The sequence below is a fragment of the Acyrthosiphon pisum genome, chromosome A1 (assembly GCF_005508785.2).
Source record: "Acyrthosiphon pisum isolate AL4f chromosome A1, pea_aphid_22Mar2018_4r6ur, whole genome shotgun sequence".
NCBI classification, from domain to species: Eukaryota; Metazoa; Arthropoda; class Insecta; order Hemiptera; family Aphididae; genus Acyrthosiphon; species Acyrthosiphon pisum.
Window position 1 is genome coordinate 159125405 of NC_042494.1, and position 15010 is coordinate 159140414.

Below are 15010 nucleotides of genomic sequence, written 5' to 3' on the forward strand. Positions count from 1 at the left end.
ATATAATGATAGTTAAAATTAAAATCAATAAATTGATCTTTTTTGTGATTCCAAACATATTACTTAAGCAAATGTTTATTGAACATTTTTTGGAAATGTTTTGGGCAAATTTATGCACGGGAAATTACGCAAAACTAGCAGCTTAGTCTTTTTTCTTTTATGGCCTACAAAGGTGACACGATTCGTGAAAATATTATTACAAAAACAGTGGATCGCGAGTCAAAAAGGTTGAACACTACTAGTCAAAACCATAAATAGGATGAAAAATATTTTTATATTAAAAAATGTAAAATTACCAGGTATTCATTAGGTTAATCTTTGACAAAACAATTTAAATCCACTCCAAATTTTAATAAAAATTATTTTGAGTATTAGTTTGGTCCGTCCCCCTGTCCAAGTAAAAAAAAATAGTTGGGGTACGCAAAAAAAAATTAAAATAGTAGAGGAGCTCCGTCCCTATACGCACCCCCCTCCCCCCCCCCACCACAATTCGAGCACTGCCTGAAGGAAATGTGTAAACTCCCGAGTTGTTTTAAATGTTATTGCTAAACTATGAATCGGCTATTTCTCTAGACCTCTATAATAGTACTCATCAATTTATACTTATATTTATGAATTTTTGAAAACATTTTTAGGAGGCCTCTTGTACCTACTTTTTTTCCACGATTGAAATTTTAACTATCCATATAAGAGTCTTTTAAAAATTAAATCATAAATAATTTCAACATTTTTTCCCTTCAGTCTTCACATTTTGGCAAACTTACAAAAAATAACTATTAACACAAGAATGGCAAGTGAATCCACGTACAAAAAAATGTACACGATGCAGTTAACGTGAATATAGGTACTCACTATGAAAATGTAGTTTAGTAATTAATATTAGGTATACAAGTATTTTTCAAAATAAATCGTTTTAAAATTAGGAGCTTCATAATATCGGAGCTATGTAATATGTTTATACTGTTTTTAATATAATTTTAGATTCTGGATGAAGCAATTTTTTCATTCAAATTTGAAATTATGAAGAAACATACCTGTATTTATTTTTTTTAAATATAAAACATTGTTTTTTTTATCAAGCAAACTGTAGGAACTGACAACTGTATGAGCTTGAATGCGTTGTTAAAATATAATATTATAATAACAAAAGTACAATAGTTATTAGGTATATAGGCAGTGTTGGGTAAGTTACTTTACTCGTTACTCAAATAAAATTGTAATGAAATTACTTTACTTTTCAAATAGAAAAGTAACTCGTTACTTTCTCGTTACAAAAAAAAAAATTTTTGATTTCTTGGCAATTACCTTCTGCAGGCAAATTGAACAAGCTAATTCTTAATAAAACCTGTATAAACTTTGGGAATATGGGATCGTATACAACTAGTCTTCCACACAAGCTATTTAACCATGATGTTCGAAAATCTATATCTAATTGAATTTGATACGATGAATGACAAGCGATTATGTTCATATTTGTAATCGTCGTGAGAACACAGCATTAAAGATAATTAATTAATACTAATTAATAACAAATAGGTATCGTAATACACATTTTTGAATACGGTTTAACATTTTTTACTCAATTATTTGAGCCTTGGGTATTTTAACAATATAATGTACATCAATGGGTTAACACCCCCCCCCCCCCCCAACCAACCATTGACGTATTATTTTGAGAGCTGGACGTTGAAGTACACGCACATTGACCAAAAAGCCAACACGGGCAACACGTTTGGGTACAAATAAACACAACTTACGAATACATATAAATATAATATTATAATAGAAGGGATTTTATCATTTTACCTGGTAAATCGATAATTAGTCTAATCAGAGAACGTGTGGCTAAACATTATAAACAATCTAAGAATATAATATTTATTACACCTGTAGGTATGGGCTGTATCAATATGACTTATAAAATTTATTTATTTATCGAATATTCAGTATCTCAGTTTGATTCGGTTTTCCTAACTGTACAGTAAAATGTAAGAATCATGAATGTGAATACTAATGAAGTTTTTGAAACCCGTCATGGTAAAAAGTGGGGTATAATTGATAATTTTGAATGTAGTAAATTTAGAATAAATAAAGACAAGTTCAACATTTTTTGTTATATCTATATAGTATATACTAAACGTAACTGTAAAAAAACATGAATACATTTAAAAAAATGTAATCTTGACAATGATGTTAAGAAATATTTATGACATTGGTCCACGTTGCTGGAAAAAAAATAAAATTTAATAATAAATACTATAGCGGTAAATAAAATAAAATACGGTTTTTGATTTTAGTAGATTTATTATTTTTGTAATAACTTAATGTTTAATATAATATTATGAACCTAATGGCTAATATAAAAAATATTTTTAAGTTAGTTGCAAAAAAAAATTGGAAAACAAGCCAACCTTCTGTGTAACGCTAATAGACTCAAAATAATAAAATAGAAAAAAAAATTGTTATAATTTGTATTCTTATTTTTTTTTTGTGTGTAACAGATAATAAAACGGTTGCTATTTTTTTGCTTTGACCAAACTCTCCCCCACCCCCCACCATCCATAATATTAACCGAATGTCCAAATGACTTTACAAAATTTGCCACATGAATATTTGTGTGTGTAATGTGTGTATGATGAAGATATTTTTGTTTTTAGAATATTTTCTCACCTACTAAGAAGGTATGCTAAATATGTAATTTAACCGCGAGTGAAGTAATATAATGGTATCTAATATAATAAACTATTTCAAAGAAAATGGTCTTATTTTACTATTATCCTCGAGGCCCGGGTTTAAAATTGTTAAATACGCCATCCGGCCCTGCTGAATAATAATAATTAATAAATAAACGGGAGCCGAAAGACCACGACGAAAACCGTGATTATTATATACATTTATAACCAAATAGAGTTTTGGGAATAATACAAAAAACGATACGACACCTACTCTGTCACCTAGTAGCTAGTACCTACCTGTACTGCGACACTATCGGGACTTGGGACCAGGGTTGTATAAGTATAAAGTATTCGAGTATTGATATTCAAATTTCAAATACTTTTTCAAGTATAGAGTACATTTTAAAAACTATTTTACTGCAGTGAATACTGGAGTTCTTTAAAATACTTTTATCTGACTGTTAACTATACATTTTTAGAAGTTTGGAACTATATGTAATATTATTAATTGTATAAAGTTAACTGAAATACGATTACTTAACACAAAAACCAAAATCTTATCTTTATAAATAATAATATAATATATGTTATAGGTACTATAATAGCATATAATAGGTAGATTAGACACGATCGATTAGGTGCTAAAAATACGAATCAGTTCTGGCCTTTCTGGTATTTATCTAATTGTATAGGTACCTAAGTCTATTTGTACAGTGTAATTCAATAAGACTTGCACAAATAAAATGTGTTAATGTGTTTCATTATCAATATTTCGAATTTTAATATAGGTTTTATACTTTTATTGTTACCTAAGCCTCTACAGGCTATAATTGGTATAAGATAATAGATATTAGAACGGACTAAGATAATTATCTTAGTCCGTGGTTATTACTTAACAAATAATAAATAACAAAGTGTAACAACTAACAAGTTTCAAGTTTGTAGAAACTACAATCTTTAACAAATTTTTAATACTCTTATGTTTTAAATAGGTACCTATATTACATGTCTACCTAGTACCTTTTTAGTAAATAATTTAAATTTAGTTGTTAAAAACACCTCCTAAAAACCAGCTTTACCTGTTCAAAAATAAGGAAGAGTATAATTTGTCATTTGAGTTATAATCTGGGTAGCTAAAGTGAATTTGTTCCTTTATTTTTAATAATCAAATAGTGCATGTTAAAAATCAGCCATATCCCCCCTCTTGACAAAATCGTTTGACCGCCAAGGCACCACTGGTACTTACATTATTATGGTATTCGATTTACATTATCAATTAATATTGTGCATACTCGAAACTCACACGGTGACGATTCTAATATTTTTCTCAGGACATTGGTCATTGACTATTAAGATAACAATATTATGCATATATTATGAATACAGATCTACATAATATATTTTCAAAACGTCGAACAATTTCGTTTTATGGTAGAACGCGCAGAACTTCAACGCCGCCCGCCGAGCGAAAAGCCGAAAACGGTTTGGCGTCGCGGACTTTTGACACCCAATGGAATAGTCCATCGGCGGGACAGGGGTGCCAACGGAACGGCGAACGCGTGCAACATGTGTGCCACGGTGTGCTCCGTCCTGTCCCGTATATTATATACAAATACAATATATTTTACACACGCACAATTATTATTTATCTCCGTGGTGCGGCGTATGCGCGTGTGCGTTATATTTTGTAGAGCGTGTGTGTGCGTGCGAGTTTTTAAGAGTTAAGACCACTGTGGTCGGTGTGTTGTGTTACCGTACGATATTACGTCTGTCTCGCTCGCACCAATCTCCCATCGCGGATCACGACATTATTGTTATTTGCCATTGCTCGTCGTACGGCGCGTTTCGTTAAAAATGGCGTTTTTCACCACCGCGGGACGTGACGAGTGACATCGAGTGCCGTTGGTGAGATTCGAGCGCGCACCGACACCGAACAGCCCGCCCGCCTAGCGTGCGACGCGTTTACCGTCCCGTCCGTCTTACACGCACGTTAGACCCGTCCACATTGCACGCACGAACCGGTGTTTAGTGACAAGCGAACATGCCGGGCGCTTAGTGGCCGCCAGTGGTCAGTCCGTCTCGTGTCGAGTCCCGCCGACCGTTGTAGGGTACTCCAGTGACCAGTACAGTACAGCTGCTGCAAGACTTGCGCAACTTCGACGTTCTTATCTCGCGAACGCTCACCGGCCGTAGTTATTATCTTTGTTGTTGTTGTTGTTGTGATCATTCGTCGTCGCTGGGCGAGCACTACAGCCATGGAAGTCGTCGAGGTTAACGATTACCAGTGTCATTCCGACGGCGAAGAGGTCGTCCTGCTGGACATGGACAAGGCGAACGGTGTGGAAGACGACTCCCCCGAGGTGCACGAAGTGACCGTGGACGACGCCAGCGGCATGGATGTCATAGAGGCGTGCGAAGATGACTCGCAAGATCGAATGGAGATCACCGACGTTGTCATCGAAATAATACCAAACGAAGAGGGCAGTGCGCCTGTTGATACTGTAGCTGACGGTGATGTCTCTGCATCGACCGAGGCATCGACTGTGAACAACGTGTCTAACGACCAGGCAACAGAGAAGGAAGATGACTCGCAAATGGATGTCGATGTGGAAGACAAAATTGTCGATGTGGAAGACAAAGTTGTCGAGCCGGTGAATGAAGTAAATGAAACCGAAGAACCTGTTAAAATCGCCAATGACATTAAATCTGACATTACAAACACTTCTGAATCTGCCACTAAGAATAAAGAAGATGCTGTTAAAATTAATGAAGCTAACAATAAAACTATTAAAACAAAGAGTTTAGTTAGTGAAACCAAAAAAGCTGATGGTTCGTTAGTTTTAACGAAAGACAAAATATCTGTTACAATTCCTCAACATATCGCTGGACGTGATATGGCGTCTTTGTCTGAAGAAACACTTCCTCGTTCTGGAAAACGAATGTTAAAACCTAGATTTGGCGTTAAAGTACCTTACATTCATATGACAAGCCAGATTGTAACGCAAGATGAAATTGCTAAGGAGTTATTTGAAAGATTTCAACAGAAGTATCCAATAACCCGTGTTGATAAGCCAGACAAAGTTTTTTCCATGAAATATTCACACCGACTGTCTAATAACATTTCTGGATCAAAAACCCCAGATGGTAAATCAAAAGATGTAAATAAAAACCCCAAAAAAATATCTAATACTAAAAATGAATTATCAAGTATAAAATCAGAGAAAACTGACGTAGATACAAGTAGTAAACCAACAATTAGTAAACCCGATCCTAATAATAAACCAGATGTTAAACTACCTAGCTCAACACAATCTACAGAAAATAATTTAAGCAATATTCAAAGTCCGGATGTTCAGGAATCCAATAATATTTCCAAAGAATCCATAGAAGTTAATGATTCTAAACATATTGAGCAAATAACTAATACTCTTCAAATTTTAGATCAGTCAGCTGATCAACAAGCCAATAATGTGTCTGAAGATAAAAATGATGAAAAAATATCTTCTAATGAAGAGTTAATAGCTATACTCGAAGATTTTGAGACTATTGAAGTAGACGCTAGCCAATTACCAGATGTGCCAATGGCTATTCCTTTGCCAGTATCAACACCAATACCTACAACACCACCAAAACCAACTATAATTAAAAAGAAAATAATCCGAAGCACTACTAGAACTAAAAGATCTAAGCCGAAATTGGATCCAGAGTTAGAAAAGCAAATAGCTCTAAAACAGCTTCAAGAAGTTTCAAGACCTAAAAGATTTGATTCTCTTTATGCTAAAAGAAAAATAGAAATTGATAAGAAACTATTAGCCAAAAATGATCTTGGTTCTGTTTTGAAACGTAAGAAACCAACACCTGATGATGTACCTGAAGTTAAAATAGCTATTGATCAATATATTAAATCATATACAGACAAACGTCAATCAATCATTAAAGTGGAACCAATTCCCAATGATGAGGTTGTTAGTGAGAATACTGAAGAAGAAATTGTGCCTGAAATTAAAACTAATGATGTCGTTAAAGCAAGGACAATGAGAGAAATTAATCGTCTTTTAGGTGATGAAGGAGCAATAAATATGATATATTCCCTTGAAAAAAGAAGATCCCCTGGTAATAATAATGCAAAGAATATTCTTCCGTCTACTAGGCGCAAGAAAAAAGACCTAATGTTGAAAACTAAATTGGTTAAAAACGCCATGCTTAAGATGAGTTCTCCAGCTACTGCGTCGTTGTCATCTAACCGCCTTGGGCGGCGTTCAGATGTGTGTACTCCATCTATTTCACCTGAGAATAAGTGTACAAGGAAAACTTCTATAGATTCGCAGGGTTCTGATCAGTCTTCAAAATGTTTGGGAAATTTCTCTGGTAGGAAAGCAATTCCAGCTGACGAGTCTAAAATTATTAGAAAACATTCATCTAGTAGTGAAGCATCTAGTATTGGTGGTAGTCCAATACTTTCAGTTCCTGAAACTGCACCTATTAATAATATAAAACACACACCTGTAAAAGCCTTGCGAGTATATACCCGTAAAAATAAAAACTCCAATGATATATTATTGAATTCAAGCGATCCGCCATTTGTTGAAGTGAGCAAAGGAACAAATAAAAGTTCAGTTAAAACCAAAAATTCTAATAACCAAAAAGTTAAAAAACAAGCAGTGCCGGCATCGACAAAACTTTCGAGTAAGTAAAGTTTATGTTTAAAATTAAGTTAAAATAGTTTTTATTAAGGTATGTTTTTTTTACAGGATCATTAGCAGAAAGCATTAAAAAAGAGGTTGAAGATACTACTTATAATGAAATCACTTTAAGACGTTATGACGGAGTCGTACATATTACATTAACACCAGTTTCAACTGTTATGAAAAATGCTTTAAATATATCAGTAAGTCCTGTTTTTTTAATAGTTAAGTGGGTAATTATGTTATAAAATATAATATATTTTTATTTGTATCTTATTAGGTAATGGAAGAATTGATGAGAGAGTTGAATCATTTAGAAAATGATGATACTTGTAAAGTGGTTCTAGTGTCTTCGGCCGGCAGAATATTTTGTCAAGGTTTGGATATAGCTCCTCTTGTACACGATGATCAACAAAAATGTATAGAAGCAGCTTTAGACATTTCATCTACTCTTAAGTAATTTTGATTAAAATTTGAATACTCTGTACCTTAGATCTAAAAGCCTATCCCATTATTTTATATTGAATATTTACATCCATGAATTTTATTATGAAAATTTAGTATTTATTTAATACATTTACAATTTTCACATAGGTTGCCAATAACAAGTAAAAGTTCATAATAAGTTTTTTATTATAATATTTATTTCTGATTGAACGTGTAATTGCCTGGTAATTAAATTATTACATTTTATCAATATTTAAAAGAGCACAAAACACAAAAAAAAAATATTCAATTCTAAGGATAATGGTATAGGTTATACGTTTTTACTCACATTATTCAATAAGTTATGAGCAATTGAAAAAAGAAGGGTGACGTCACTATACACAACAATTTACCAACCTAAAATTTTTATTTTTGAAATTTAATTTACATATAAATGTGTGGTTTTATGTGTTTAAAACGATTACAAGTATCAGAATTTCAATATAGCGTTATAACGAAATATATTTGAATTTTTAAATGGCCATGATGTGCCGTTTAACAAAAATATTACTTTAAAGATTTATTAATATTTAAAAAAACTAAACGTTATATTGAAATTCTGATACTTGTATTGTCTTAAACACATAAAACCACACATTAATATGTAAATTAAATTTCAAAAATAAAATGTTTAGATAATCGTAATGTAAGTAAATGTTAGTAAATCGTTTTGTGAAGCAAAGAACTTTTACACATATAAGATAGACAATTGGGATGAGCCGGGCCCAATGACATCACGTGGCTATTCTACATTTCTTAATATTATCTCTTAAAGTAATCATTTTTTTTTACTTTAGATTTTAACCAATTCATTTAATAGCTACAATAATTTAATATTTAAAGAACATTTTTTTTTTGGTTGTTTGCTTTTTTAACACGTTGACTGCGTATGTCTTTTTGCATTTTTCACCCAGTGTGTATGATAAAAGTAAAAAAAAAAAATAAAGGAACTGCTCATAACGACGTGTGTATACATATTTAAAACCATGTGTTTAATTCACGCTAAATAATAATTAAATAACATTCAGCCACGCGCAGGGAATTTTAAATCTATTATTTTAATTTTTAAATGTATATTAGATGCGTATATTACGACAATGTATATTAAATGGCGTCAAACGCGTTGCTGAATGATCCTCATGGCGTCAAATGGTGTCAGTACGCATTCAACGTATTAAAATAATTTTATTGTGTATGGTAAATGGTAAACTAAATGTATATCTGCTGCTCAACTTTTTATTTATTTTATTACCTGTACTTTATTCAATGAGATACCGCACTGCTACTAAGTATACATATTAATACTGCAAGTGACCAGTACCATAATATCAGCTCTGTGTACTACAGTTGCTGACCCAATAATGGTATATTTCTGTTACGGGGTATTGACTATTTAAATATTCTTAATCTCTAGTAAGTACGAGTGACAGATTAATTCCAAGTGGGGGATATGGTAGGTTTTAATGCTAATATTATTAGACAAGACTTAATTTATATAGTTATAATTTAACGGATATTGAAATAAAATGTTAATATAATATATTTTACTTTACTGATATCTGATAGTAATACACGGTGCAATCAATGACTACTTTCCGTACACATTATCTAGCAAGCCAATGATTATTAATTATACATAAAAATGTCCTCAAAAATAGTAATACCTTTATAATGGCACTCAGTAATAAAATATAAATACTCTAAAGGTATTTCTTACCATTACATCTCCTTTCCACACTATACTCACAGTTAATATGCAGCACCAACCATTTTTGTTCTATTGTTAAACTGAGTATGGTTATTATCTTCACTAACTCATATCTAATTAATCATAGATATTTGTACAGGATTTAAAGGATGCATTGATAAGTGAAATTGATTATTTTTGGAATATGATTTATGTTTAGTTAAGCAAATTAATAAATACAAGAAACAAGTTAAAATTATATCTTTTTATAGTCCACTAAATATTGGGAATATTGTAATATTTGATAAAGTAACTATTTATTAAAAAATCTTTACTTATGTTACTAGTGAAAATTGTATAACTTAATAAGTATTTTAAAACCAAACCCATTTTTTCATCTTAATATTTCTAAATGTAAGCCATAATATAAAATTTAATAATTGTATTTCTTTTTTGACAGGAAATTTATCTCATGCCTAAGTAATTTTCCCAAATTACTTGTAGCTGGTGTGGATGGAGCAGCAGTTGGACTTGGTGCTACTATGCTAGTCCACTTTGACTTAGTTTTTGCTAGTGATAAAGCAACTTTTGAAACACCATATGCACAACTTGGTCATATTGCCGAAGGTGCGGCCACAACTATTTTAGGTAGACTTTTAGTCGCTGAAATGATTATGGGTAGTCAGAGATTAACTGCTGGACAAGCTCACTATTATGGTTTGGTGACCAGAACACTATGGCCTGATAGATTCCACGATGAATTAATACCATTGGTCAAAGCATTAGCAAGACAGTCATTACAGGTTAGTTTTATATTTAAAAAGTCTTCATACAATTTACTTAAAACTTAATAATAATTATTAAATCAAATAATTTTTTTTTTAATTCGGATTAATTGATTCATACAGACATTGATTACATTAAAAATTAGTCTCTTTAAGTACATTATAAAATAGTTGATTTGAGCAATAAAAACATCTTCAGACTTCAGTACTTAACAATGTACATTCCGCTCGATATGATGTTCCATAAAATAACATTTCATATGTTGTACTTTCTTGTCTATCTTTGTGTAAACACAGGTGACCATATGGACAAGTGCATTTAGTGTATGTAGAGTAGTAGTCAGTTCTTATAAATCCACAAAATTCACCAGTATTGCAATCCTTCAACTGAAAGGGCACATACAAAATTAAAATTGAACACAACTAAATTTATATACTTTTTTTCATTATGTAGGAGATATTTACCTTTTTACATTTAAATAAATCTTCAACGTAACTTATATCAGTAGTTTCATTATGTTGTTCTTTTTGTTCATGTTTTATTAATGCCCAAGTTGTGTGATGTGGGCAATTGCAGTGGACTTTGGCTTTTATTTGAACATTGTTATCCTCTCTGCTTTTTATAATCGTTATAGATTCATCGGATTTCATTGTACAGTCAGGCAGTTCGTTAATAGGTTTACAAAACTAAATTAAATTTGGTTTATTTTAATTGGGTCAATAATAGTATGTATCTATGTGATAATTTTAAAAACCTTTAGTTGTGAACGGTTATCTAATGGCATACTAAGATTATCATCTGTGCTCCACTTCCATGGGCATTCTTCACGGTTTGGGCATTTACATAAACGTTCAACTTGATTTGGAAACCAAAACCTAAGGTGTACAATATTACACACACTATGTTGTTCACAAATGCCTAAGTCTCGTTCACTTTTGTCCTTAACAAAAAAAAAAAAAGTGCATTTATTATTCTTTCAACAATAAGAAAATATCAAAATGGATAACAATTTATTTACTTGTCCTGGGTATATGAATACAGCATTATCTGTTTTGCTGGATGTAACTGTCGTAAATGTAGATATACAATACACATTGACTATACTTATCAAAGTGTATGCAATATAATTAATCCACATGGTTATTTTGCAATAATTTCTAACTGAAAAATAATATAATTTAAATGTGTTTAGTAAATGTTACTGTTGAATGATAAATAATGTTAAGTATTGTTTTGTGTTTAGGCAATGATAACTTCTAAAGCTCTTCAAAAACAAGAAACCAAAGAAAAATTGGCAAAAGCATTAGAGTCTGAAACACATATCTTAGTACAGCAATGGACTGGTGATGAATGTCAACAAAATTTACAAGCATACTTGAAAGATGCAGTTGACAACATTAATACCTAACTATATAATGAATTTATGATTTATTTAGTGTTCACTGTGCGGCCTCAAAAGTTAATATTTTTACGGGGTTTATATGCTACTCATTGGAAACGCTGTATAGAAATTTAGCTGTTTTTTTTTATAGGTAGCCAATATCTAAATTATAGAGAAATTAGAATAACTTTTATACTCTAACTATTTCCAACTGATTCATTTTTATAACTAACAAATGTATTTTTTTTTAATTAGGTTTTTTGGTTAGATTATTAATTGTAAGCAATTACTTATAATTATAATTTAGTAATTTTTTATTTTCAACCAATAAAGGGTTCATTTCACTGGCATTTATTATAGAAAAAGACAATACACATTTTAGCTCTTTAGTTTTCATTGACATTATATTATTATTTTTTTTTTTCAAGCACTGGCATTTATAATTTTTTTATATATATAAATAATAATAATTTATGTATATTATTTTAAAATTACATTACAAAACTTTTATTATGGTACTCCTATTTTATTTAGGTGTGTTTATTTAAAATGTTTAAGTTTGAACTACTTTAGTATACAATTTATGTTATTTCTCATACATTATTTATTGTTATAATCTCTGTTCTATATTAATTTAATTTTTTGATTTTAGGTGAAAAAAAGCAAAAAACTATTGTTGATGTACATTATATTGCAAGAAAAATCTCATTTTTTTCTAAATTCTAAATTATTTTAATGTTATATTAATGAGATGTGCAATTCATGTTAAAATAAAATAAATTAAATTTACTTAAATTGTTTTTTTGATTTACTATCATATCTTCATAAGTTTATTACTGACTGGACTACTAAATCTTTATCAATAGAACAACATAAAACTTTAATTTGAATTGTTATATTATGTTAAATTTTTCATATTATTAGTCTTATGATGTTAATAGATTCATTTTAATACAATTATCCTATTAAATTTGGCTATACATACAACACCTAATGATATTTTTAATTTTTAATCTCAAAGATAATATTATAATAATTTATATGAATTGTATTTTGTGTTAATGTACAATCTAAAATACCTACGATAATATTGCATAAACTAAATATTTGAGACTAATATTAATTTATATGACTTTTTTAGACTTTAATATTATGTTATTATTTAATCTTTATATATTATTTATATGCATATTATGTATTATCAGATTAAACAGTGATCACTATTTCATGTTAAATATTTAATTATTAAAATAATGATGGGTCGGATTTGTATTTAGTAAATATTATATGGAAATTTCTATTTTTGTTAAAAGTGTGACAAAGAATGTGACAATCACATTCAATTTTAATAAAATAAATAACTTGTGAGCAATTTTCATAAGAGTGAAAATAGTAATTAACATATTTGTATTCTTGGAAAGAAATGTATACACATATGTAAATATTATAATATCAGTTCTAAAAGAAAATATTGTTTTTTTTTTTAAGGATCCGGATAAATACCAAATAACAACCTTAAGTGATTTTTAACATTCTAATCTTAATTAATTTTTGATCATTTAAAATTTTGTTATTCCTTCTTTTTTAAAATAATTAATACTGTATTTATATTTGTTTACAAATGTAATAGTTATAAATTATTACAGTACTGAAATATGGTTAGTGTTTCCTGTTTCAAAAATAAAGACCACAAAGTTCAAACAAAAATTAATATACAATTTATATTTATATTTTAGAAAACTGTATACATTTAGTACTAGTTGTGAACAGTAAGTAAGTTACAAATAAAAATGTACATTATAAACAACTAGTACTTTGTAAATACTAAATTGCATTAAATAAACAATTATTGAAAAGATGATTTTTATAAAATATTATTTCTTGATGTTTTGAAGGTTATAAAGTTATAACATGAGATTACTAAAAACTATATTTAATTGCATAAAATGAAATACTTGAGTATTACAAAATATTTTTAACATAACGAAGAGGTTAATATCAGTAATTTCTTTAAGCCAGTCATATCAGTATTTAAAAAAATAATATTATCTTCTTTGAGCTACAATATTAGGTTTTTGACATTTTATTTAATCAGATGAGCGATAACTATTAATTATTGATAATTGAGCAATTATAGGTTTAGATTAGGTATAATAATTAAATGATATAAGTGAATATAAGACAAAAAAAGCTTTTAAATATATCTAAATAAAAAACAATTTAAGAAGTGTTTGTTGCTAGTATGAAATGTAACTTTAATCTAAAATGTACGTTGTGTGAGTACTATAGATACTGCCTATAACTTTACAAAATCACAATACCTACCTACCTATTGTATAATGTTATATCAAAAATCCCAAAATGTTATGTGTTGAGCGATTACTAAAAATAAATGTCCAATACTTGTATATTTAAATTGAAAATGTATAGATAGACAGTCTTGGGTAGTAACGTAACCAAAATTACAAATTACTATAACAAAATTACTTTTGCAGTAGCGCTATAGTAATTTTATTATATTTTGTTTATATATTAGCCCAATTTATTGCTACAAAAGAATCTTTTAAAAAATATATGAAGCAACAGGTTATTTTCCATGTTAATTAAATAAGTTATGAATGTATGACAAAATCCAGAGGCTAGGACATTTGAGTCATTAACAATGTACCTAGATAATCAACGCTATTACTATACTGCCATTCAATTTATAAAATGGTATGACATCATACCATTACTTATTAGTTATTACTAGGTACTTATTAGTTATTAGTCATTATGGGCTGATTTGACAAAAAAAAAAAAATAACAAATATTTTCGTTATCGTGATAGGTATTTCAAACAAAGGAGTGTAGTGTGTACTCACTATAGTTAGTAGTTAAGTACCGACAAATTCGAAAATGTCATAAATTCGATATTGAACTGATGTTACTGGCGAACGGCTATTATGGCGTTGTCGGTGCGGCACAAAGGAAGGGCACAAACGAATTGCACCTTATAACCGTATTCAGAGTTTTTGAAAAAAACTTAAGACGCAATGTGCCGTGTACGACTATCGTCAATCACGATAGTAACACACATTACATAAGCACATGTTTTATCAGTTACTTTGTCCCACAGATAAAAAAATAATATAATATTATTATTATCTGAGATATTCTGTCTTGAAGTAAAAAAACATAAAATGTTCTTATTGGCTGTAACACGGTCTCAGACCGCGGGCTGTATTGTTATGATTGCCTATCGCACAGAATGCTATTGTTACTAGCACAACATAATATAATAATATTTTTTACACAAGTTATTGTAGTC

At 29.8% G+C, this 15010-nt stretch overlaps 2 protein-coding genes across 2 annotated transcripts; one reads left to right on the forward strand and one right to left on the reverse strand.

Annotated features, from left to right (window-relative positions):
* Window positions 1–4306: 4306 nt before the first annotated feature.
* On the forward strand, window positions 4307–11969 carry LOC100575747. Its single transcript, XM_003248101.4, has 5 exons — window positions 4307–7361; window positions 7427–7563; window positions 7641–7816; window positions 9994–10336; window positions 11563–11969. Exons 1-5 carry the CDS (start codon window positions 4931–4933, stop codon window positions 11725–11727), a joined length of 3252 nt encoding a protein of 1083 aa, XP_003248149.1. The 5' UTR covers window positions 4307–4930; the 3' UTR covers window positions 11728–11969.
* LOC100162227 (uncharacterized) lies at window positions 10334–14752 on the reverse strand. Its single transcript, NM_001293483.1, is given in 5 exon segments — window positions 10334–10705; window positions 10784–11005; window positions 11074–11259; window positions 11338–11480; window positions 14565–14752. Coding segments are annotated over 4 exon segments (720 nt in total). The 5' UTR covers window positions 11458–11480; window positions 14565–14752; the 3' UTR covers window positions 10334–10513.
* Between the last annotated feature and the right edge of the window lie 258 nt (window positions 14753–15010).

Bases quoted from the DNA above. Each gene is read 5' to 3' on its own strand.
- LOC100575747 (XM_003248101.4), top strand. From the start codon at position 4,931: ATGGAAGTCGTCGAGGTTAACGATTACCAGTGTCATTCCGACGGCGAA. The intron at 7,362-7,426 runs GTAAGTAAAGTT...TTTTTTTTACAG, and splicing joins GGCATCGACAAAACTTTCGA to GATCATTAGCAGAAAGCATT. The intron at 10,337-11,562 runs GTTAGTTTTATA...TTTTGTGTTTAG, and splicing joins TAGCAAGACAGTCATTACAG to GCAATGATAACTTCTAAAGC.